The sequence below is a fragment of the Bufo gargarizans genome, chromosome 6 (genome assembly GCF_014858855.1).
Source record: "Bufo gargarizans isolate SCDJY-AF-19 chromosome 6, ASM1485885v1, whole genome shotgun sequence".
Taxonomy (NCBI): Eukaryota; Metazoa; Chordata; class Amphibia; order Anura; family Bufonidae; genus Bufo; species Bufo gargarizans.
The window spans coordinates 331,587,828-331,614,657 of record NC_058085.1 but is presented as its reverse complement, the minus strand read 5'-3'; the positions used below and the strand labels follow the sequence as shown (position 1 = coordinate 331,614,657).

General features: G+C 43.8%; 1 protein-coding gene across 1 annotated transcript in view; it reads left to right on the top strand.

Annotated features, from left to right (window-relative positions):
• CPXM2 (carboxypeptidase X, M14 family member 2) overlaps window positions 1-26,830 on the top strand; it is a 122,404-nt gene that overhangs the window by 29,040 nt on the left and 66,534 nt on the right. The window contains exons 3-5 of the mRNA XM_044298374.1: window positions 6,400-6,498; window positions 15,804-15,913; window positions 19,436-19,575. Of these exons, the coding sequence (XP_044154309.1) occupies window positions 6,400-6,498; window positions 15,804-15,913; window positions 19,436-19,575 (349 nt within the window). The remainder of the gene's footprint in view (window positions 1-6,399; window positions 6,499-15,803; window positions 15,914-19,435; window positions 19,576-26,830) is intronic.

The window sequence follows — 26,830 nt, the reverse complement described above, 5'->3', positions numbered from 1 at the left end:
GGATGGGAGTTATGGCCTTCTTTGTACACACTATCTTGCTAAAGTCTCTCTCAGTAGAATCTATGACATAAGAGATGGAAAAGAAACAGCTCCACATAGTGTAAACCACCCGGGACAAAAGAGATAATGGCAGTGTAGTAAATGCTCACCAGATCGTAGATGAATGTAAGCCAAATGAATGGGATGAAGGTGATCCAATCCTTGGTGCCCCATGTGTGGAAAGCATGGATAATGGCTGGATGTGTCCAAATGTTAAGAATATTTTAACAGTGTCCCTCACAGCAGCAAAGTCTTAATGGCTGTAGTTGCTGATTCCTATGCTCGGCCATGCAGATTCTAAGATCTTCAGTTCTCTCCTTTGTCTTTCTCCTTCTCTTTCTCCTTCTCTTTCTCTCTTTCTTTCTGTAGATCTAATTCATACAGAGATCTGTTAGTCTCCTGAACTTGAGGCCTAGGAAGAAAAAGCATAGTTCACAGCTTGCTTTTGCCATCAAACTCTTTCTAGAACTCCTTAACTGAGATGAGCAGGTGGCAGATCTTGGATCCCCTCCAACCTCCTGCAAAGGGCTGAGCCAGGATGGTTAACCATGGTTGTGCCATCCATACACGGCTACAGTGGGCATAATACATAACATAACAATATACAGCATAACAAACCATTTGCAGGATACTGCATATCTACCGTATTTTTCGCCCTATAAGACGCATCGGCCCATAAGACACACCTAGGTTTTTGAGGAGGAAATTAAGAAAATATATATTTTGAACTAATGGTGGTCTGTGGATGACACTATTATGGAGGAGATCTGTGGATGACACACTGTTATGGGGGATCTGTGGATGACACTATTATGGGGGATCTCTGGATGACACTGTTATGGAGGGGATCTGTGGATGATACTGTTATGGGGGATCTGTGCATGGCACTGTTATGGGGGATCTGTGGGTGGCACTGTTATGGGGAGGGGAGTCTGTGGATGGCACTGTTATGGGGGGGATCTGTGGATGGCACTGTTATGGGGGGGATCTGTGGATGACACATATATAGCATCTTATGCTATATATGTCATCCACAGATCCCCCACATAACAGTGTCCCCTAATACACTGGGCCCCGCGGCTCACAGCAGTATTTATATGTAAACTGTAATCCTTAACCTCTTCTTAACTTTAGTTAAAGTAGCGCTATCCAGTGTACTACTACTTACTATCAAGCTCCTGTACCGTAGCAGGCAGAGCGGCTGGCAGCTGTAACGTCACTCACGTCACGGAAGCAGGCGCGTGACGTGAGTGAGCGGTGGTGCCCGGTGTAATAGAGAACAGTGACTGCATCTGGCCCCACCGCGATTCCAGCAGTTGCCGCCCTCCAGCCCCTCCTTCCTCCCCCCGATACATTGCAGGCTGCGCTGTGCAGCATCGCAGCCGGCGATGTATCAATGTTAGCGGTATAAAAATTGCAGCATTCGCCCCATAAGACGCACTGCCATTTTCCCCCCACTTTTGGGGGGAGGAACTGCGTCTTATGGGACGAAAAATACGGTATCTATCTATCTATGTATGTATCTATCACAATATACTTTCCTTCCTTCTTTTCAATAATTTGTCTATCCTAGAAAATAGCTGTAATGGAGAACACGCTGATGCTACCTCTATGTGCTGCTTGCAGCTACATATCTCTTAACCAGACATAATTACAGACGACAAAGCGTGTGATTAGGAAGAATGAAGGTCTCCAGGTGTGCATAATATTTATTGCACACATTAGAGGAATGACTGACAGATCCGGTATGTGATAGAAAATGGAAAAATAATATCTTAATGGGATTACCCATCGTATAGTGTCAGATTAGGGTATCGCGCTTCTTTATCATACCAGAGATTCCTGAACTTGGCTCCAGTCAGACAACCTAGTCAGCGCCAGGCAAGAAAAGCCCCAGATTGTGCCTTGTGAGGACCAGGAGTGATTAACTGGACTGTAGACATTTCTATTTGAGTAGGTTATAAGGTTACATGCTGAGTTGTAGGTTACAATCACGGGGGGCTTGGGAACTTAAAGTGGCCCTGGAAAAAATACTAAAAGTGGCTCTGTTTAGTAGTCGGGTCCAAATTGATGGAAGGCAGGGTCAGCAATACTATATTGCAGCACATTTGACCACCCCAACAGAGCCAAATACCACAGTCCATCACAAAATACTGCCAGCAGCATAATATGCATCCCCAAAAACATTCACTGGCCGGCCGTGAGAAGGTAGCCCCCTGGGCATCAGCCCACCGGGAAATTTCCCTGTAAGGTCTATGGCCAGTCCGCCCCTGGTTACAATTACTTGGGGTCAGTGGAGTGAGACATTTTTGGAGTAAAGGCGCTTTGACTCTCATGGTACAAATATTGGAGTAGATTGATTTCAATAGTGAGAAATCAAATCATGACAGCGATTCAGGCCCAAAGGTAATCTCATATTTAACAGAAAAATCCCCAAAACCTTCTATTTAACAATTTTCTTTTGTGATCCCCTCCCTTTACTGGTCTGAATACCCTCTCTATTCCCCTAAGGGTGCATTCACACAAGCGTTCCGTGTGCATCTGCAAAATGGACCGTGTGCTGTCTGCATTTTTCTGTATCCCCATAGAAATGCATGTCCACAAGCGATCTACAAAAGTGTGACATCATACAGACAGGATAGCGTTATAGCCTACACGTTCCGAAATGCGTAGACTATAACCCTATCCTGTCTGTATGATGTCACACTTGGATTTTATTATTCATGATTTTTGAAGAATAAAGATGCAACACTTTTTATTGGAAGCTGGACTTTTTTCAAGTTTTTTTGGACTCTAACCCTTCACATTGTATGATTTCTGGGTGATAAAAGATGAAAACTACTTTTCCACTTTATTAAGGGGCAACTCTGACATTTTTTGTGGCCACATTTGTAACTATTCATATTGGAAAGCATATATTTTTTTTTAGTATACAAGTAGTTAGAGAGGGCTCACCTGCAAGTTCAAGAATGGAGATGGGTGCACCTACCAAATAAGGATTCACCCAATCCTCAGAAATAGTAATAAAATTAGAACAAAGGATGGTAGGGCACACCAGTACTCGGTACCACACAGATAATTATATAAATGTTTTATTAGTGACATACACTGCTAAGTAAACTTACATAAAATATAAAATGTAACTCTCCTAAAATGTTAAAATAAAATACATATGTTTACTAAAAGACATTCATTACCTAAAATACCATTGAATACATTCAAATCCAATAAATAAATAAAAATAATTATTGGATGGTTGTATGGTAAAAATAATGTCCTTCCAAATGGATACTTGTCACTTAATCAATGCCCCAAAGGTGAAATTGGGGCTATACCTGTTTCTAGAGTCCTTTTGTTTGAGGGCTTTTTCAATGGTCACTGCAGCTGTAGCGACTCAGTAGTTGTTATACTTCGATACACTCTTGCTGTTCAATAGTACAAAAAAGAGCCGGAACAGTTATACTCACAATCGTGGCGTAGTATTGTCGGCTTTAGTCAGTCACAGGTGGCGTCCCACGTGTGGTAGATGCTTACTTGTACAAATTGCAGCGAAGTAAGAGTGATACGGTTTTGGGATCCTTGATGTTATTCTTATAGCCGTGCTGTACTTGGAGATCAGTCGGTGCTGTATAGCTTCTAGCTGTAAATGCTTCACGAAGGTGGACTTTGCCACGAGGCCGACTCTCCAGACAGACAGATATGCGGCTTGCCTTGACTTTTTTCAAGTTAAGAAATCAGCGATCCTTTTTTTCTTTAGCGCTTTAAGGTCCTCCGGTGTAGTGCTTTATTCCATGGGGAAGTTACCAAACATGTTTCGGAGTTAACAACGACTCCTTCATCAGTGGCTCGCTGATGAAGGAGTCGTTGTTAACTCCGAAACATGTTTGGTAACTTCCCCATGGAATAAAGCACTACACCGGAGGACCTTAAAGCGCTAAAGAAAAAAAGGATCGCTGATTTCTTAACTTGAAAAAAGTCAAGGCAAGCCGCATATCTGTCTGTCTGGAGAGTCGGCCTCGTGGCAAAGTCCACCTTCGTGAAGCATTTACAGCTAGAAGCTATACAGCACCGACTGATCTCCAAGTACAGCACGGCTATAAGAATAACATCAAGGATCCCAAAACCGTATCACTCTTACTTCGCTGCAATTTGTACAAGTAAGCATCTACCACACGTGGGACGCCACCTGTGACTGACTAAAGCCGACAATACTACGCCACGATTGTGAGTATAACTGTTCCGGCTCTTTTTTGTACTATTGAACAGCAAGAGTGTATCGAAGTATAACAACTACTGAGTCGCTACAGCTGCAGTGACCATTGAAAAAGCCCTCAAACAAAAGGACTCTAGAAACAGGTATAGCCCCAATTTCACCTTTGGGGCATTGATTAAGTGACAAGTATCCATTTGGAAGGACATTATTTTTACCATACAACCATCCAATAATTATTTTTATTTATTTATTGGATTTGAATGTATTCAATGGTATTTTAGGTAATGAATGTCTTTTAGTAAACATATGTATTTTATTTTAACATTTTAGGAGAGTTACATTTTATATTTTATGTAAGTTTACTTAGCAGTGTATGTCACTAATAAAACATTTATATAATTATCTGTGTGGTACCGAGTACTGGTGTGCCCTACCATCCTTTGTTCTAAATATATTTTTTTTTGCTGGTTAGAAACATCTAGAAAAAGACATGGAGATAAAATAGAACCCAGTATCCTTGATTAAATCCTCCCTGTCCAGAGATTCTGCCCTGCGATACGCAGCATTAGAATGTCACTAGAATAACCCCGAGCTAGTAACCTGTTATATAAACCGGGGTTGTCCAGTTTATAAAACCATCTTCATCTACTTATTAGGGAATTCTACGTTAGGCCTCATGCACACGAGCGTATATTCTTTACGTCTCCGTTCCGTATACGGAACCATTCATTTCAATGGGTCCGCAAAAAAATAAAATAAAGTTACTTTGTGTGCATTCCATTTCCGTAAATCCGTATTTCTGTTCCTCAAAAAAATAGAACATGTCCTATCATTGTCGCATTACGGACAAGGATGGTACTGTTCTATTAGAGGCCAGTTGTTCCGTTCCGCAAAATACGGAATGCACACGGACGTCATCCATATTTTATGCACATCCGTCTTTTTGCGGACCACAAAAGTCGTGTGCACGAGACCATAATAGAAGGGGGTTCCCTCATCGGGATCCTCTTCTCTCGAGCAGCATGGATAGCAGCTACAAAGAATGCCTTTTGCTCTGGAGGACCTATCCTGTCCTGCATTACACAGACACCCCATTCATTTGAATAGGAGCTGTGCAATTCTTCATTTATTCCATTAGGTGGCACTGCAGGGAAAATTTAATATTTACTGCAAGGTTTCCCCACAGATTACAGGTGATCACTGGGGGTCCTACAATGGGGACATCTTGTAATGTTTATATTATCAAAGGAGCTTTCTAACATGTAGAGACTGTTCAAAGTGGAGAACCCCTTTAATAGCATTGTAACTCTGTACAGAATAATTCTGTCCATTTTTAAAATTCCTAATGTTGGTAGGTATTATTACACATAGAGGTGGGTATTTATGGAGTGTAGGCTCCCTGTGTTCCTCCACATGGTGTCTGCACAGTACTGATTTCCAGAAGGCAATGTTTCTAGGGTACCATACCTCTGTAATATGGCATCTAATGAAACCTACTACAGATTTTTTGTCTCCCAGGTTCATGCAGAATCTACTCCCTTTCCTCTGCATAATAACAGATACATACAGAGGTCCGGTACGGCACTACCGACGTCTATGGGTGCCATATTAGGGCTTAATACAACTTGGAGGTTGTATGGAGCTGTAATATTTGCAATATGTACAGGAGCGGACTGGGAACTTAAAGTGGCCCTGGAAACCTAATAGTCGCCCTATGTTGTAGGCAAGTCCAAATTGACAGAAGGCAGGGAAACACAAGTAAGACGGGCCAGCAATATTGTAGTGCAGTACAAAATCCCGCCCCTGCAGAACCAAATGCCACAGTGCAGCACAAAATACCACCACCCTCGCTGCAGTATTCAGGTGTATCGCTGTACTGAGGACGGCGATGCAGTTGAATTGAGGAGAGCATCAGATCATTATGTACCTGGCAAACGGCTGTGAGAATGGCGCAGTCGGCCCCCCTGGGCATCGCCCCACTGGAAAATGTCCTTGTGGGGCCAATGGCCAGTCCGCCCCTGAATGTGTATGAGCCAGTCCCTGTCTATACAGATGTGCAGAGTACGTGACTGTTCTCAGCCTTGGTTAATGCGATTATCATCTGACAACATTGTAATAAGACAACTGTCTCTTTTTTTTTTTCTCAGACAAAAACAGCAGCAAGAAGGCAGAGAAAAACAAGAAAGAGTCAGAAAAATTTGCTTTTGGAACAGGAGCGGAGAAGATAACCCAAGACGTCAGAGAAAGTTCGTGAGAATGTTTTTTTTTTAAGTTTGGTGGTATTTCGAGTATGTTTATTTATATTTTTGCTTTGTCTGTATCTGTCGTATGGTTTCCTGCCTCTGTAACATCATCATGAGCACAGCAGAAACCTTCAATATCTAAATCCACAATCTACAGGGTCCAAAAGTCGGGAACGCCGTTCTGTGTGTGGCATGTTCCTAAGAGGAAGGGGGCAAATCTGTGAGGGGTGGTGTCCACAAGGTGGCCGTGCACTCTACATTTAAAGAGTAACTACACTTAAAAAAATAATAATAATTGATATGTCATAGGGACATATCAAAAGTATTGATCGTTGGGGGTCCCAGCAATGAGACCCCCACCGATTGCTAGAACAAGAGTTCAGACGCACTCAGACGAGCGCAGCTTCTCCTCACTGCTGAGCGCGAGACTGTAGACAAACTTATAGGGCCAGATTTATCACGACACTGACAGCTCACTCCACTTTCACATGTGGCTAAAGTCAGTTTTAGCCAAGTCAGATTTATGATCGTCCCTTTAAGACTGTAATAAATGTGGTTTGACGGTAGCAGTTTATCCGTCAGTAAGCAGCTTTACAAAAGTCGCACATCTTTACGAAAAAGTCGCAAGTTTTTTGAAAGTCGCATGTTCTATTAAAAAGTCTCATAAGATAAGCATGGTCCTCACTGGAGTGAAATTGCGACTTTTTTGCGACTTTTTAAATAGTGACAATAGTAAATCTGTCTAGAGATTCATTTACATAATAAAACACGCCCACTTTCAGAAAACTGGCGAGCATAGTGCAGAGCAGAAAAAAGTCGCACATTTTTGCGCAGTTTAAGCGATTGCGCAAAAATTTGTGACTTTTTCACTCCATTATTCTGACTTGAGCTAATGATAAATCTGGCCCATAGACTTTCTATTGAGTCTGTCTACAGTCAGCGAAGAGAAGCTTCTACCCCTCGTTCTGGCGGCAGTTGTCTAAGGGTTAGTAAGGGGACTTTCACACTAGCGTTATTCTTTTCCGGTAAAGGGTCTCAGTACCAGAAAAAAACGCATCAGTTTTGTCCCAATGCATTCTGAATAAAAAGCAATCCGTTCAATATGCATTAGTAATGAGTGGCAATATTTAAATTTCACAAATTTGAAAATTCACAATTGCAAAAATCACCAATGTAATATGCACATATTACATGCACAATTTCATTACCTATAACTAACAATCACACGAAGGATATATGCCAAAAACCTATCCATGAGACACAGTCAGCATACCTTACAATAGCAGCTTTATGCACTATGAGATATTCAAGAGCAGCTCTCTATCCACACAGACTTGAGCGCCATTGAGCCTCAGTTGCTTGACTTTTGTTGGAAGGCTTGGGGAACCTGTGCACCAAGATCATTATCATTAGGGTGACAAAAATTAAATTTTTAAATTTTTTTTGGATGCCAGCTAACTCTTCTCTCACTGCTTAGGAGGGCTGCATAAAAATTTTCAGTTTTCTAATTGTCCTAACATTTTTATTCAATAACCTTTCTATACTGTTTTGTCATGTAAACTCATTTACATAAACATGGGCTTATGGGAAAGACATGCAAGTTAGCAGAATCTGCCTTATTTTTCAGCTGAAATACTATTTGCATGTCTTTCCCATATGCCCATGTTTATGTAAATGAGTTTACATGACAAAACAGTATAGAAAGGTTATTGAATATAAATGTTAGGACAATTAGGCTACTTTCACACTTGCGCTTGATCGGATCCGTTCTGAACGGATCCGATCATATTAATGCAGACGGAGGCTCCGTTCAGTACGGATCCGTCTGCATTAATAACTTTAAAAAAATTCGCAAGTGCGCAAGTAGCCTGCGCGGATCCGTTCAGACTTTCAATGTAAAGTCAATGGGGGACGGATCCGCTTGAAGATTGAGCCATATGGTGACATCTTCAAGCGGATCCGTTCCCATTGACTTACATTGTAAGTCTGGACGGATCCGCACGCCTCCGCACGGCCAGGCGGCCAGGCGGACACCCGAACGCTGCAAGCAGCGTTCAGCTGTCCGCCTGTCCGTGCGGAGGCGAGCGGAGCGGAGGCTGAACGCCGCCAGACTGATGCAGTCTGAGCGGATCCGCATCCATTCAGACTGCATCAGGGCTGGACGGCTGCGTTCGGGTCCGCTCGTGAGCCCCTTCAAACGGAGCTCACGAGCGGACCGACGAACGCTAGTGTGAAAGTAGCCTTAGAAAACTGAAAATTTGTATGCAGCCCCCCTAAGCAGTGAGAGTTAGCTGGCATCCCCCCAAAAAAGTACAATATTTGTCACCCTAATGATAATGATCTAGGTGCGTAGGTCTCCCCAAGCCATCCAACAAAAATCAAGCAGCTTTTAGGCTCATTGGCTCATTGCACACAAGGCTGCCATTGTAAGGTATGCTGACTCTACCTATCTCATGGATAGGTTGTTGGCTTTTGGCATACAGCCTTTGTGTGCTTGGCTGTTATATGTTGTTTATTGTGAGTTATAGGTAATGATTTATTTATTAGTAAAATAATATAGCATCTATAAAATGATAGGTAGGAAAATACTTATAATAAGTGTAAAATAATAACTATAAAGAAAATTTGTTATGGATGATAGATAGCATAATAAATATTAAGAGTAGCTATATACAATAAGTGAGAAAAGATTATAGGTTTATCTAGTGATAAAAAAAATCTAGAATATAGCAATATATTCTAGATTTTCGCCCTTAACATAACCAACTACTTTCACACTAGCGTTAGAATCCTGGAGGCAGTTCCGTCTCTCCAGTGTCATCCGGAAAAATGGACCGGGTATTTATTTTTTCACATTTTTAAAGGTCTGCGCATGAAATTTGGCTGGAGAAAATACCGCAGCATGCTGCTGTATTTTCTCTGGCCAAATACAGTAAAAGGGACAGAACTGAAGACACCCTGATGCATACTGAACGGATTGCTTTTCATTCAGAATGCATTAGGATAAAACTGATGCGTTTTTTTTCCGATATTAAGCTCCTATGACGGAACTCCATACCGGAAAACTTTAACACTAGTGTAAAAGTAGCCTAAGACCAGGTTGTGTCCTGAGGGAAGAAATGGTGTGCCCTCCATTCACTGCATGGCCCAGGGGAGTGTCAGATTGAGTAACTACTACCTCAATTATTGCAATAACCACTCCTATCCTGATAACTGCCAAACCTTGCCTATTCTAACCATCAGTATTTGATCAATAGAGATGAGCCTGGTGCGAAAGCTCTCCGCAGTTCAGTCCCATTCTTCATTGTTCTGACTGCAGCGGTGGTACAGAATATCACATGACTGCTGCAGCCAATCACTGGCCTCAGAGTTCTTGTGCTGTATACTGCTGAGGCCATGTCATGTCTTGTATATAGCCTATCATCGCTACAGCCGAAACATTACATCTTGTCTGTATTGGCGGTGCTGGAACAGTTAGTATAATTTTTTTTATGATTATAAGACTGTCCTTGGTAGAAAACACCCTAGACAACCCCTTTAAGAATCGGCCATGAACATCAAACTCCCCAAAACAGTTTTGCACTGCACCAATTACCAGTTATCCCCTTCATGCACTGGGGAAGTGATGCCTTGAAGGAGGCTGAGACTAATGACCCCGCCATATCATGAATCTACCGCACACTCTCGTTTTGCTTACGAAAGTCACAGATTATGTAAATATATCTTCTGGATCTGGCCGCAGAATGGCTGAATCCTTTCCAAAGTTTACCTTACATAGAAGCCGGGATCAGATGTAGTGCGAATGGAAAATGTTACTGTCTCCTAAAAAAATGTCTGAGTCCATACACAACATGAATGAGCATGACGGCTGTTTTCTGCACTAGCGTTGCTGGTTTAGCTCTATTATACATTACTTTGTGATAATGCCTTGAAATCTCCAGTGCTGCAGGAATCCTATGAATCTTTTATATATACCTTCCGCTTGGAAATATATAGTGATGCCATATATTACAAATAGTTACTTCCAAATAGTGTAAAAGGTATGTCAATGGAGTATTTCTGTTTCGCTTATAAAGTAATATTAATATTGATGACCTATCCTCATAGATATTGATAGGTCATCAATATCAGATCGGCCGGGGTCCGACACCTGGCACCCCGCCGATCAGCTGGTTGAAGAGAAGGCCGCGCTCCATGAGAGCGTGGCCTTCTCTTTATTGTTTACCTGCTCGCCGTCCACATGGCATCAGTGAGCAAGTGTAATTACAAGCCGTCCCATCCACTTCAATGGGATGGCTTCTTACTATACTGTCACAACTGTAAGTGAGCAACACACAGTAAATAGCAACTGACCGGACCCAAACTAGGGAGGATAAAGGGTGACCCCTGTCAGACCCTAAAAGCTCTCCCTAAACTGCTATGCACATGTCCGGATCCATATGGTGGATCGAGACATGCCCGCGTACCTCAGGCTGATGACCACTGAAACCCCTACAATAGTGGAAGGGGCACGGCCACTGGTGCCCTGCTCAGTATATGGACGGAACCGGGGTCGCCTCGGATCCAGTCAGCAAAGAAACAGAAACACACAATATCTGAACACTTATCTGACGGAGCTGCGGCTGCAGTGAAAACAGATCCAAAGTCAGCAGACAATATCCGAAGTACTTGCTTCAGCAGAACTCAGATCCAGTGAAAAGACATCACACAGGTGAAGCTACTCAAGCGAGAGATACAGCTCAAATGAAAAGTATAATCCGCACCTCTACAAAGGAGGAGGGGTGATTCAAAGGCAGCGAAATCAAACACAGGAGAGACAGCTGGGAGGAAGGAAACCGAAAGTAAAGACCTCATCACAGGGGCGGAGAAACAGGGCAGAGGGAACTCCTCCAAGCTCTAGTAGTGACATCATCACAGGGGTGGAGAAACAGAGCTGTGAGAACGTCTCAAAGCTCTGGTAGTGACAGTACCCCCCCTCTACGGGTGGACTGCGGACACCCAGGACCCACCTTCTCAGGATGAGCCCTATGAAATTCCCTGATGAGGCGAGTGGCTTTAATGTCCGACACCGGAACCCACATCCTCTCCTCAGGACCATAACCCTTCCAATGAACGAGGTACTGAAGAGAACCGCGGACAGTGCGAGAGTCCACAATTCTGGAAACCTCAAACTCCAGATTGCCATCAACCAAAATCGGAGGAGGAGGCAAAGAGGAGGGTACCGTGGGCTGGACATATGGTTTTAAAAGAGCCCTGTGAAATACATTATGTATCTTCCAAACCCGTGGAAGATCAAGACGGAAGGCAACAGGATTGATGACTGACAAGATTTTATAAGGCCCGATAAACTTGGGACCCAATTTCCAGGAGGGAACCTTCAGTTTAATATTTCTTGTAGACAACCACACCAGATCACCCACATTCAGGTCCGGACCAGGCACACGTCTCTTATCAGCCACACGCTTATATTTCTCACTCATCTTTCTAAGATTATTCAGAATCTTTTGCCAAATGGTAGACAAAGACGAGGAAAATCTCTCCTCCTCAGGCAAACCAGAGGGAGCCCCTCCCGAGAATGTCCCAAACTGCGGATGGAACCCATATGCACCAAAGAATGGTGACTTATCAGAAAATTCCTGACGACGGTTGTTCAGAGCAAACTCAGCAAGAGGGAGAAATGAACACCAATCCTCCTGGTTCTCTGCCACAAAACCACCCCCTCCAAAACCGCCAATGACATGGCAGACTCTAAGGACGTTGGTCTCTCATGGAAAGCAAACGCATCTTTCAATCTCTCTGAGAGACCATGAGAGAACTGACTCCGGAGTGCAGCATCATTCCAACCTGAATCAGCTGCCCATCTCCGAAATTCAGAACAATAAAGCTCCGCAGACAGTTTGTTCTGGCATAGAAAACACAAGTTAGATTCGGCCAGAGCAACACGATCCGGGTCATCATATATCTGCCCCAGAGCCACAAAAAATCTTTCCACGGATCGAAGGGAGGGATCCCCCGATGGCAACGAAAAATCCCAAGTCTGAGCATTACCCCTGAGCAGGGAGATGACAATCCTCACCCTCTGTTCCTCATTACCAGGGGAATGGGGACACAAGCAAAAATGGAGTTTGCATGCCTCTCTGAAACGAACAAAATTCTCACTGCCCCCGGAGAACGTTTCCGGAAGTGAGACCTTTGGCTCGCAACAGACTCCATGGGCCGGAGCAAAGCCCAATGCTTGAAGCTGAGTCATAGATTGACGGAGATCCGCTACCTCCAAAGAAAGGCCCTGCATGCGGTCAACCAGGTCAGAAAGCGGATCCATGTCAAAAAAGGACGGTTTGGCGGATTATAATGTCACGACTGTAAGTGAGCAACACACAGTAAATAGCAACTGACCGGACCCAAACTAGGGAGGATAAAGGGTGACCCCTGTCAGACCCTAAAAGCTCTCCCTAAACTGCTATGCACATGTCCGGATCCATATGGTGGATCGAGACATGCCCGCGTACCTCAGGCTGATGACCACTGAAACCCCTACAATAGTGGAAGGGGCACGGCCACCGGTGCCCTGCTCAGTATATGGACGGAACCGGGGTCGCCTCGGATCCAGTCAGCAAAGAAACAGAAACACACAATATCTGAACACTTATCTGACGGAGCTGCGGCTGCAGTGAAAACAGATCCAAAGTCAGCAGACAATATCCGAAGTACTTGCTTCAGCAGAACTCAGATCCAGTGAAAAGATATCACACAGGTGAAGCTACTCAAGCGAGAGATACAGCTCAAATAAAAAGTATAATCCGCACCTCTACAAAGGAGGAGGGGTGATTTAAAGGCAGCGAAATCAAACACAGGAGAGACAGCTGGGAGGAAGGAAACCAAAAGTAAAGACCTCATCACAGGGGCGGAGAAACAGGGCAGAGGGAACTCCTCCAAGCTCTAGTAGTGACATCATCACAGGGGTGGAGAAACAGAGCTGTGAGAACGTCTCAAAGCTCTGGTAGTGACATATACACTTGAATGGGAACCAGCTGATCAGCGGGAGTGGCAGGTGTCGGACCCCCGCCATATGATACTGAGGACCTATCCTGAGGAAAACTCCTTGCCAACTTTTTGTAAGTGCCTTCTAGTAGAGTAGGGGGTGCATCTTGTGAATGTTTGGGCTAGACATGCCCTGTTTTAGCAAGCCATGCCTTTTTTAAGATTCACCATGTCTCTTTTTCTATGTAGGCTAGGGCCTCATCAAAATTACCATATAAATTCATAGCAAGGATCAAACCAGCCCCCCACACAGGACAGAAGGGTTTCTGCCTAAACCCTTTTCAATGACTCTTGGACCATTTTCCCACTGCCTCATTTGCTAAAAGTTGTTCTTTTAGAGGGTTGAGTCCTGACCAAGTTTTCACCCCCGTAGAAGAGGCGATAATCCTAACTAAGACTGGCCCCCTGCCCCATAGCAGTCGCATAGTCTGCCACTATGGTAGTTACGCCCATTCTCATCATAGTATGGCACCCTTAGGCATCTATGGGCCAAGATTGTATCTCCATATAGTTTTTTCCCACAAATTTATAAAAGAAAATCACAACATGGTCCATCACAAGCCATATCCCAGTGCTTCTAGAGATTTATGCCTCTGTAATAAAATGCCATATTGGGGCACCATATGGCGGCAGGTAGAATGCCTATTTTTTTGCTATTTTGAACTGTAGGTACTACTAATAGATACATTAAATAGACTTTTATAAGATTATAAGGGTTGCATTAAATCTGATTTACTACAAATGTAAAAAAATGTATTGGTTTTTGGAGGATGACCTAGCATTGTTTTTTGTTTTTTTCATGTTGGTACTGCCAAGGTCTTGATGTGATGCACCGCATAGATACCTGGTTCAATGTTGTATTGTATGGAGTCCAATTGTTAGGTGGCCATTGTCATCTGTCTATCCTCAGACTTGTCTTGACCTCAGACCGCTCCTGTGTTTTGCCCTCTTACTGTCTGACTACATGGTTTAGGCCCCTGCACTTAGTCAAGTTAGGGACCGTCGCCAAGTTGTGGGCCACCATTTAGAGCGTATTTTGAAAGTACTGTAGGTAGGGACAGTGGTGCGGGTTGGGTATGGGGCTGCACTGTTCCATACACAAAGTGGCATAAGGTAGTAGACACCATCTTTCCTTTGATATTGAGAACTTCTTATATCTCCAACAAACTAGCTCAGTTGGCATATAGGTCCATAAAATTTATTTAATTCTGGATGAGTAATGGCCTAAGTGTTCAATATTTAGGGAACCACAAGATTTTTTCTTGTATATGTTCTACAAATAAACCTATTGATTGGCCAGAGCCTTACAATGTTAAAATGTCCTTATACCTTCAATAGCTGTCACTTGAATGCTCGTTCATGTGGTTTTGGTGGGAAGAAGGAAGAACAGCCTACCAGACATCTCCAGTGGTGGCTTATTTCCCAGGAAAATTCTATGTGCCCAATCCTTTTCTTGCCTGACATCACCTGTTAGTGGAGAGTCAGGAGCTCCCCATAAGCATTAGGTTGTCTGCTGGCCCTACATAAATGGTGGGCTTGGCTACCAATACTCTAATGTGTATAGAAGCTATAGTAGATAATCACAGATGATATGGTTCATAATGGCGACCTGAACACAAAGCTGGCCTCCTGGGGACTGTGGCATCCGCCCTTGTGTTATCTGCACCTTAAATTAGACATGCACAAGACCTACGATAATCAGTGAGGTCCTCAGAGTTTACTCTTGAGGAACAAAAGAAAATGACACCAGAATTCATAAGAGCGATGCCTGCAGCAACAGGTGCTTACATGTTCATTATTTTACTCGATAGAAAAGACTAATTATTTAAGACGTATTTACTTCAGGCAAAGTGAAGATATCTGCCTCCAGGACTAGTCTACCTTATACACGTGTGGGGGCTTTGACACCACTACAAACTATTAGTAGGGATATACTGTCCCAAAGCAAGTGACAGGGACCACATTGAGTTCTCTTAGTGATATCAAAAACCTTACAATTTATGAAATCTATAAAGATCTTTTTTCCCCTTACATGATGACAAGTATGGTGTAAATAACTGTATATGTGCCTAGAAATGGAAAACCATTATATTTAATGGGGTTGTCCACTTTTTACAATCCCCTTTGTTCAAAGGGTTCTCCAAGAATGTGCTGATGGCAGGGTAATCTGCAGAGGACATGGTAACGAGGTGCAGTCTGAGTACTGGTTAAGGATGTGTACATATTCTTTGGCTAGTTGTCACTTCTTTGGTTCCTTCATCCAACAGGTTGCCCCCCTCTAGGGCTGGAGACATTAAAAGTAACAGATTTCCAGCTTCACGCTTCAACAGTGAAACGTTACGGATTGGGAGCACACAGAGGTCGTCTCAATATCCAGGTGAATTAAAAATTATCCTTATTTGTGCATTCCACAGTCAGCATTCCACCTGTTGCATTTGCAAGCCCAATGGCCTTAAAGGGAACCTGTCATCAACTTTATGCTGACCTCACTGAGGGCAGCATAAATACTGACAGAAATGCTGATCTCAGGGTGTGTCACTCATGAGATAAAAGTAAGTAGTTGCTGAGAACCAGCATCATAATCATTGCAGCCCAGGCCTAGAAAAGAGTCACATCTAAATTAGAAGAGTCATGGTTATTTATAATCTCCTGCTCTCCTCGCCCATCTACTGATGACCTTTCTCCTAGAGAGAAAGGTAGAAAACTAGGTAGAAGACTGTCAGTCATCAGCAGGTGGGCAGGAATTCATGAATAACCATGACTCTTCTCAGGCGGCCGTGACTCTTTTCCAGGCCCAGTCTGCAATGATTGTGATGTTGGTTCTCGGCAACCGCTTACTTTTAACTCTTATATGACAGACCGCTGAAATCAACTCACCTTTCTCTACTTTATGCTGCCATTAGTATTGGCAACATAAAGTTGATGAAAGGTTCCCTTTAAGGCCACACCACTATGCTGAAGCAAACCACTGCAAACCTACTCCTCCCAAAAAAAGTTAACTTTGTATTAGGGCTTTTTAATATTATTATAATATTCAACAATGCTGTTCTATAAAGCGTAAATCAATCAGCTCTAGAGATGAGCAAAGTATTGAAAAATTTAATTCGGCTGCTTTGCCAAATTTGCCCAAAAAATCGATTTGTGATTAATTACTTTGTCACGAAGCACATTTCTTTGTATGTAGTGCAATGACAGGGAGCGGCAATTTCACCGCCCCCTTTATTGTACTGCTCAGATGCCACTTTCATAGCTGATCTCAGCATCTGACATTGACATTAAAGTTTAAAAATAAAAATAAAAAAAATAAAATCATACTTACCTCATTCATTTGATCTCGAAGAGCCGTCTGCCACCATCTTGATTGACGCTCTAGCGCAAAATCTTACGGCTTGTGATGACGTCGTCACATCAGCTGGAGTGGTGACATCATACACTACCTGTCCCAAAAAAAAGTCGCCACCTGGATTTAACTAAGCAAATAGTTATGAGCCTCCTATTGGATAATTACTGCTGGGCGATTATCTTTCAGCTGGCAATAGGTTATTTAACCCCAACTGGTGCCATGAGTTGCTTCTCATTTCTTAAACAACCATGTCGAAACACACATCTTGTGGTCGTGGAAAAGATGTTAGTCTGTTTGAGAAGGGTCAAATCATTGGCATGCATCAAGCAGAGAAAACATCTAAGGTGATTGCAGAAACTTAAAGTTGGGTTAAGAACTGTCCAGCACATTATTAAACACTGGAAGGATAGTGGGGACCCATCATATTCGAGGAAGAAATGTGGAGGGAAAAAATCCTGAATGATCGTGAAAGGCGATCACTTAAACGTTTGGTGAAATCAAATCGAAGTAAAACAACAGTAGAACTCAGGGCTATGTTTAATAGTGAAAGTAAGAGCATTTCCACACGCGCAATGCTAAGGGAACTCAAGGGATTGGGACTGAACAGCTGTGTAGCCGTAAGAAATCCACTAATCAGTGAGGCAAACCAAAAAAAAGGCTTTAATTTGCTAGGGAGCATAAAGCTTGGACTCTGGAGCAATGGAAGTAGGTCATGTGGTCTGATGAGACCAGATTTACCCTGTTCCAGAGTGATGGGCGCATCAGGGTAAGAAGAGAGGCAAATGAAGTGATGCACCCATCATGCCCAGTGCCTACTGTACCAGCCTGTGGGGGCAGTGCTATGATCTGGGGTTGCTGCAGTTGGTCAGGTCTAGGTTCAGCAACAGTATGTGCTCCAAGAATGAGGTCAGCGACTACCTGAAGATACTGAATGACCAGGTTATTGCATCAATGGATTTTTTCTTCCCTGATGTCACGGGCATATTCCAAGATGACAATGCCCGGATTCATCGGACTCAAATTGTGAAAGAGTGGTTCAGGGAGCATGAGACATCATTTCCACACATGGATTGGCCACCTTAACCCCATTGAGAATCTTTGGGATGTGCTGGAGAAGGCTTTGCGCAGTAGTCAGACTCTACCATCATCAATGCAAGATCTTGGTGAAAAATTTATGCAACACTGGATGGAAATGAATCTTGTGACATTGCAGAAGCTTATCGAAACAATGACACAGCGAATGCGTGCCGTAATCAAAGCTAAAGCCGGTCCAACAAAAAAAATTTGGTGGCGATTTGTGGTGGAAATTTTCTGCTGTGGATTTGTGCAGATTTTGCTGCGGATTTGCCACAGATTTCACCATGTACATTGCAAAGGAAGTAGAATGCGCCACATAAATCGCATGCTGTGGAATGTGGATTTAAAATTGGCATCATAGCTCTTGGATGAGGTTGGTTCATATCTGATCCACATTGCCGACACTGTAAATTGCTGCAGATTTCGTGCACGCACAACCACGGCATCGAAGCTCCAGCATAAAAGTACATTAGGGCACGGCCACAATGGTGAAATCCGCAACATGTACCCTAAAATATTAGTAGTTAAGACAAAATGAGCTGGCATAAATGATTTTATGTATAATATTTAAGTAGTTCAGCTTGCATTTACTTTTGTATGATCTCGTTCTATTATATATTTCTTGTTTCCTTTTTCTTCTAATGGCAGTGATGTTCTGTAAGAGTTTTCACCAGACCAAGGCAAAGTGTTGTATTCAGTGTAAAAACACTAAAAGATAGGATTTACGCTTAGTTTTCCCAAGTGGCATACAACAACTACACTAGTCAGCCACAGCATTAAATCCACTTGCCTAATATTGTGTACTATGCGGCTACAACCTCGTACACTACAAACTGCGTGTGTTCTGACCCATTTTCATCATAGCAAGCAGGAATTCTTTAGACATTTATGGTACAGTAGCCCTTCTGTGCTAACCTTTGCTCCCCATGCTCATCAGGGACTATGATCCTACCCCTGGTTCCCCCATTGTCCTTCCTTGGATTACTTTGGTAGGTCTAACCATTGAATAGCGAGAACCTCCAACAAGACCTGCCATTTTGGAGATGCCCTAACCCAAGACAGGTACTCATCACAATGTGGTCCTTGTCATAGTCACTCAGATCCTTACATTTGCCCATATTTCCTGCTTTCAACGCATCAACTTCAGGAACTAAAGTTCACATGCTGTCTAATTAGTAGGCCAAAGTGTCAAAAGACGACAAATGTTATCCGCTTCATGTCTGTGGTTTTGGACTGGGATTTTTCGCTCAGGTTTTTTAAGCCAAAGTCAAGAATGGATCATAAATGGAGGAAAAATATAAAAGAAAAAGTGAGACTTCTCCTTTTTTGAATCCGTTCCTGGCATTGACTTCAAAAACTGCAAAAACTGAATGTGGAGATGTTAAGGCTGATCGATCGGAGTTTACATGATGGTTGCAGAGTTTATGGTCTTTGAACATGCCTTAGACATTTCACTGATCTGGGCTCATTGTATGACAGGCAGGGGTCAACGAGAACGACCTGTATGACGGGGCTTGGTGTGCTGGAAGAAGTGACCTGCAGCAGTGGCTGGAGGTAGATGCTCGAAGACTCACCAAATTCACAGGGGTCATTACACAAGGCAGGAACTCGCTCTGGCTGTAAGTATTATATTTCATTCCTATTACATCCTTGTGTACTTGATAACCAGGCACCGAGGATAGACTACTGCACCTCAAATCCTCCTACATCCAACATCAGTTTCCATAGTGACTGTGCTAATTATTATTTGTAATTATTCAGTTTGCAGGTTGAAGTACAAAACATTTTTATCTCTTCTCATTCTGCTAAGAATATACACTAATACCTTTTACAAAACTGTCTCCGGCTGTGCAATGGGCTTGAGCTATTAGCTAGCGTGTGCATGCATTCGTCTACTCCTTGATTTAGGATGCCACTTCCCTGATCTTATTGGTAAAAAGTGCAGTGGCCGGGTTTGGGGTTTCCTCAATACTATGATGGGTCGCCCAGACACTGTTGAGGTGTCACCATGTGTTGCTGCTCTCTGGAGGGGATGGTAAGGCGTGGTGCATTCTAATGGGAAATAAGTCCAGAGAGTCAGGGTCTGCAGTACATCACTGTGTTTCTACAATGAAGGAACTGAAATGCGTAACAATATAGGCAATGTACTGAGCTGGCTTCTCCAGTCTCCTCCCTGGTTTCATGCTGAGGAAAGACCTGAGCTCACTCTCCCTCTGAGCTTGCTGCCCCAGGCCTGAGCTCACGTTCCTAGGGACTGTGGCTTAGTCATCCTGTTGACTCCCTGGTCACTGGGCTGGTGACCCAGGATCTGTGGCAGAGTATTCCCATCTCTGCGTCTTCTTCTGGTCACTCATGCAGTCTAGAAGACTCTCTCTGCAGAAAACTAGGGTCTCTGACTGCTCTCCTTATATACAGTTTCTAGCTAGAGCCTTCTAGTACAATCTGTGAAGTGGAGAAGCACAGCCTAAACAGAAACATTATGGCTGCGTTGTCTAGCTGGCTCCTTAATCACAGGGCTGGTGACCCAGAGTCTGTAGCTCAACATCCTTATCTCAACTTCAATGGTCCCTTTGTGCAGATTAGCAGAGTCTCTTGTACTATACACTGGTCCCTATCTACAGACAACTAGGGGCTCTGATTGCTTTCTCTATATACAGTTTCTAGCTGAATTAGAATCTTCTAGTGGGAGGGCTGGAGTGGAGATGCACAGCTTAAACAGATATAATGTTACAATTTCAGTCTGTCATAGACCGGCATAGAGATTCAAAGCAAGTCTATGAGAATGACTAAGTAGTTTTTCCAGACATAAACAAATCTTCAGTCGTAAAACAACAGAGCTAAACAGACAATCAGAAGGTCAATGTGTCTGTTTTTCCCTCTAAAGCTTTGCATAGGTAGAAAGTCCCAAAGTCTCTCAGTATTAGCTGTGCATTAACCCATTCCACAGTGCAGTGCAAGTACACTGTATTAACAATGCAAATGAACAGGATATATTACAATACACATATAAAATGCAGTTCAACAATATAAAGCAGTATACGTGCACACAACAGCATACATCAAAGCGTAGCCCAACCCTTTAAAGCGCAATAAAGTAATGAGATGATGGGTTTGCATAGTAGCAATAGGGGCAAATGTCCACAGTCCAATGTACCCTTGCTCCAGGGCACTACAAAAGGACTCATCACTAAGTGAAACCATAAAAGTTTAAAGAGTCACTTTACTTTCATACAGTTTTGCTTCATTTAATAGAGAATAGTGTAGGTAGCTCATTTCTAAATCATTTAATTTTACAAACATGCCTACATTCACCGAAAAAGCTGTTATGGCTACTAGGGGTCTCACTTCCACCTAAGTTGCAGTACACGGCCTGTTTTCAGCAACATAAAAACGATGGGGCACATTTATTAAAGACCGGTGTTTTAGACGCAGGACTTAATAATCCCTATACCTGGTGGTGGATACGCCAGAGTTATGAAGAGGCGTCGGCCTCTACATAACTTCGGGGGAACCTTCGCCACTTCTAAATGTAAGACAGCTTTATTTACTGAAATTGTACATTTCTATTAGAAAAATAGCTATAAAGTGGCCCATTTTGAACCTTAGCAACGCTCCTCTGTCTTCTGTTTACATAACAGTCAATGCTGAGCAAGTCTACACAGTTCTGTAAACAGAGGAGCGTTGCTAAGGCTCAAAATGGGCCACTTTACAGCTATTTTTCTAATAGAAATGTACGATTTCAGTAATAAAAGTATATTGCAAAAATGGTCAGCATCACTGCCCCTATACATTACACAAATAAAAAAAAGAATGACAGTTACACTTTAATGTAACTTATTGATTAAGTTTTATTAACTGTTTCTGGGGGAACTGAAAAAATAAATAAAAATCCAGCATTGATTTTTTCTGTTATCAATTTTGCACTGTTCACGTTACGCTTTAAGTACAAGAAAAATTTCTTAGTATTAAAAATTCAACGTTTCCTGGAAAAAAAAATATAACTGATTCTTACACTGATACGCCGACAAAAAAGTAAATGCTCTTGGAAAGTGACAATAAAGAAAAATTAAGAAAAGATACCCCATGTGTCCTAAGACCCACATAGGTCCTGTCCTGTAGGGGTTAAACACCTGTTGTCATGTTCCCCCAAAGATCAGTCATCAGTAAAATTGTGAATGTAAAGATTATCAATAAACTGATATAAAAGCATAGTGATAGTAATTTGCCAGTGGTTATAGTAGAGATGTTATGTGGTTGAGCTTATGAGGAGTTGACTTGAGCGCCGCCGCCTCCTGCCTGGCTCCTCAGCTGTGAAATAAGACTCCGTTAGTATTTTATAGAAAACTTTCCAGCATTACTTCTCTTTATAACTGTCCCGACTCTTTCCCCTTGGTGAGTGGATTTCACCGCATATGGTTTTGAGCTCTGCTCATGAGATCTTCAGGGCTGTGATTTATAGACTTGTCTCCACGTCCCATGCTTTGGGTACAATAAAAGTTCCTAAAGATTTATAGAACTTCAGCTGAGAACCGTAAATGTCTGTGACCAAAGTGGATAACTGGAAACACATACTGAGATTTCCTGGTGGATGCTTTTAAAGCTTCAGCGTCCTCCTTCGCGGCTTTACCAGCTGCAAGGCTCTACTGATTCTTGGACCGTCAACAAGCCAGTCCACACAATCTTGAATTTGTTTGTGATGGTCCTGCCCAGATGTCTTGTGGTGGTAGTCATCATCCTCATCATCCTCTGTCTACAGATAGAGCTCATATCAATTCAATGGTCCTCGAGCTGTGAGTAAAGGGAAAAGGCTGTAGGACTATGTTTGATTGCTTACACACACATATCTATACATTATAGCATGGTGACGGCTAACCTCTGGCACGCCAGCTGTGGTGAAACTACAACTCCCAGCATGCTCCATTCATTTCTATGGAGTTCTGAGAACAGCCAAGCAAGTGTGCATCTTGGGAGTTGTAATGTTACCACAGCTGGACCGCCGGAGGTTAGCCATCACTGTTATAGCACAAATATATGTTGAAACACATACAGTAAATGAGATATATTTTTGTATACTATATAACACCTAAAGCGGTATTCTGGATTCACAATATTGATGGTCTATTCTTAGGCTACTTTCACATTAGCGTTAGCAGACTGTTCTGGCATGGGGACGGGAGGGAGATTCGGCCGCAGCACGGCAAACATGCCGAGAGGCAGCCAAACAAGAACTGCAGCATGTCCGGCTGCCTCTCGATATGTTTGCCGTGTTGCGGCCGCATCCCCCGCCGGTCCCCATTATAGGGAATAGGGCCAGAGCGTACTTCCGGTGGCACACATAGGCTAGAGTTAGTACGGATCCAGCTGGCTGTTCCCCTGCCGGACCCTGCTAACACGAACTAATGTGAAAGTAGCTCTTATGCACTGTGTAAGTGGTTTGACATGACACGTACAAAAGAAACGTCAGTAAGTGTGGAGAGTGTTCAGTAAGTGATGGCACAAGAAAGATGCTGAATTTAAAGGTAAACTACTTCTGGTTCCTGAAATCAAAATCCCATACCTAGCCAACATTACAACAGTGCCCCCCCTCCCCCATAATCTCTTATATCATTCTAGAGAAGAATAATAAAGATGGTCACCAACCTGATTGCAGAAATCACTGTATGCAAACAATAGCTCTCGACACTGCTTACCAAGGCTCAAATAGCAAGATCGGGCCTGATCACAATTAACAAAACAGTCTTAGGCCTCTTTCACACTTGCGTTGTCCGGATCCGGCGTGTACTCCATTTGCCGGAATTACACGCCGGATCCGGAAAAACGCAAGTGAACTGAAAGCATTTGAAGACGGATCCGTCTTCAAAATGCGTTCAGTGTTACTATGGCAGCCAGGACGCTATTAAAGTCCTGGTTGCTATAGTAGGAGCGGGGAGCGGGGGAGCGGTATACTTACAGTCCGTGCGGCTCCCGGGGCGCTCCAGAATGACAACAGAGCGCCCCATGCGCATGGATGACGTGCCATGCGATCACGTGATCCATGCGCTTGGGGCGCCCTGACGTCACTCTGGAGCGCCCCGGGAGCTGCACGGATGGTAAGTATGCCGCTCCCCACTACACTTTGCCATGGCTGCCAGGACTTTAGCGTCCCGGCAGCCATGGTAACCATTCAGAAAAAGCTAAACGTCTGATCCGGTAATGCGCCGAAACAACGTTTAGCTTAAAGGGAACCTGTCACCCAAAAATCGCCTATTAAGCTGTTTACAGTACCTTATAGTGCTGTATAGTCGTATCCTGATGCACTTTTTGTTAGTTTAGCAGCATGTATGCTCAGTCAGAAATCGATGTTATATTCAGCTGCTGCCCCGTGCTTCAAGTCAGGCTTGAAGTCACGGGGGCAGCGGCCTCGGCGTCTTACATGGCCCTCTCCCCGCCCCCTGCCTCTGTGACTGACAGCCGAAATCCGATTCCGGGACCGCGCTCAACGGCCGCATGCGCAGTAAAGGGCGGCAGGAGCGCGGTCCCGGCTGCCGCGCGTACTACGCGCCGTCTTACTTTCGCCGCACTGCGCATGCGCCCGACATCCTGTATCAAACGCGCCCGCGCCCGGCATCTGGGCGCGGGCGCGTTTGATACAGGATGTCGGGCGCATGCGCAGTGCGGCGAAAGTAAGACGGCGCGTAGTACGCGCGGCAGCCGGGACCGCGCTCCTGCCGCCCTTTACTGCGCATGCGGCCGTTGAGCGCGGTCCCGGAATCGGATTTCGGCTGTCAGTCACAGAGGCATGGGGCGGGGAGAGGGCCATGTAAGACGCCGAGGCCGCTGCCCCCGTGACTTCAAGCCTGACTTGAAGCACGGGGCAGCAGCTGAATATAACATCGATTTCTGACTGAGCATACATGCTGCAAAACTAACAAAAAGTGCATCAGGAAACGACTATACAGCACTATAAGGTACTGTAAACAGCTTAATAGGCGATTTTTGGGTGACAGGTTCCCTTTAAGGCCGGATCCGGATCAATGCCTTTCAATGGGCATTAATTCCGGATGCGGCCTTGCGGCAAGTCTTCAGGATTTTTGGCCGGAGCAAAAAGCGCAGCATGCTGCGGTATTTTCTCCGGCCAAAAAACGTTCCGGTCCGGATCTGAAGACATCCTGATGCATCCTGAACGGATTTCACTCCATTCAGAATGCATGGGGATAATCCTGATCAGGATTCTTCCGGCATAGAGCCCCGACGACGGAACTCTATGCCGGAAGAAAAGAACGCAAGTGTGAAAGAGCCGTTAGTTATATAAATAATCACAATCGTTGACTAGAACTCAGTAAAGACCTAGATGCAAGTGGAAAGCACAGGAGATGCAGCAGCATGTCATGGGCAGTGTGCAAACTTCAGGTCACTGTGGCGAGGAGCAGAGGTGATCATTTGGCAATTACCTTACATCATCTACACAGGAAAGAGGAGGCAGCCTGGTGGAAATTCAGGGTTAAGAAAATTTGGGCAAGTTACCAGTGCTTTCCTGGATTTCTATGCAATGACTCATTGTGTCTGATATTTGGTTACTTAGACACCTAAGTAACAGTTGTGACAATTTTAATTACAGGTGAGTTTCCTTTTTTAAAAAAGTTATATATATATATATTTTTAAATAGTGAGACTGTAGGAACCTATATTTGGAAACTGGAAAACATATTAACATTCTCATTGATGGGATCTTTCTGATGACAAGCCCATGAATCGAATCCATTTTAACCCTTCAGGTCCTTTTTTTTTTTTTTTTTGCATTTTTCTTTTTTACTCCCAGCCTTCCGGGAACCATAACTTTTCTATTTTTCCATTCACATAGCCGTATAAGGACTTTTTTCAAGTTGTAGTTTCTAGTGGCACCCTTCAATGGGTCTGCAATACTGATGATATGGTGCGGAATGGAGTCATGGTTCGGTAGCCCACAGCTTTCTGTCTGTGCCTTCGCACCTCAAAAAAGTAGTGCATGCACTACTTTTTTGCAACGCAGCTGTCGGATGCAGATCACGGACCCCATTCAAGTGAATGGGTCCTCGTCCGTAGACGCCAGGCACACGGTCGCTGCCCGTGCATTGCAGACCTCTATTTGCGGTCCGCAGCACGGTCGTGTGCATTAGGCCTTAGCCTGGAACTCTTCAGCTAGATCTAGCCTAAGGGTAAATTCGCACAACCGTATTTATCGGTCAGCATTTATGAGTCCGCAAAATTGCGGAACAGATGCGGACCCATTCACTTCAATGGGGCCCAAAAAGATGCGGACAGCACACAGTGTGCTGCCCGCAAACAAGCATGTCCTATTCTTGTCCGAAATTGCGAACAAGAATAGGCTTTTCTATTATCGGGCTGGCCATGTGTGTTCCACTAAATGCTCAACAGACACGGCCGGTATCCCTGTTTTGCGGATCCGCAATTTGCAGACCGACATACTGTCATGTGAATGGACCCTAATAGAAAGAACAAAAAGCTTCCCTGATCTCCACTTGGGTAAGGTGTTCAGCCCCGGGAGTGAAGCACTCCTGGGGAAAGTCGTCACAACTGACAACGGTATCTGAGGGGTAAAATGTCTGTGATTGCCGATCGCAGACATTAACCCAAGTGTCTGCTGCAAGTGCAGCGGGTACCATTTTTAAAAACCAGACTTTTTTTATATTTTTTTCGAAAGTGAGGGTATTCAAATAATACAAAAAATTATACTCCCTGTTCCAAACCCAATCCATTCCAGCCCTGCTGCTCCTCTCCGCTGCAGCCATAACTTACTGTTTTGGCAGTAGTGATGACCACAGTTTTTGGCTGCAGCGGTCAAATACCATATACGGCTATGTCACCTCAGCATCATTGTACATAAACACTGTGAGG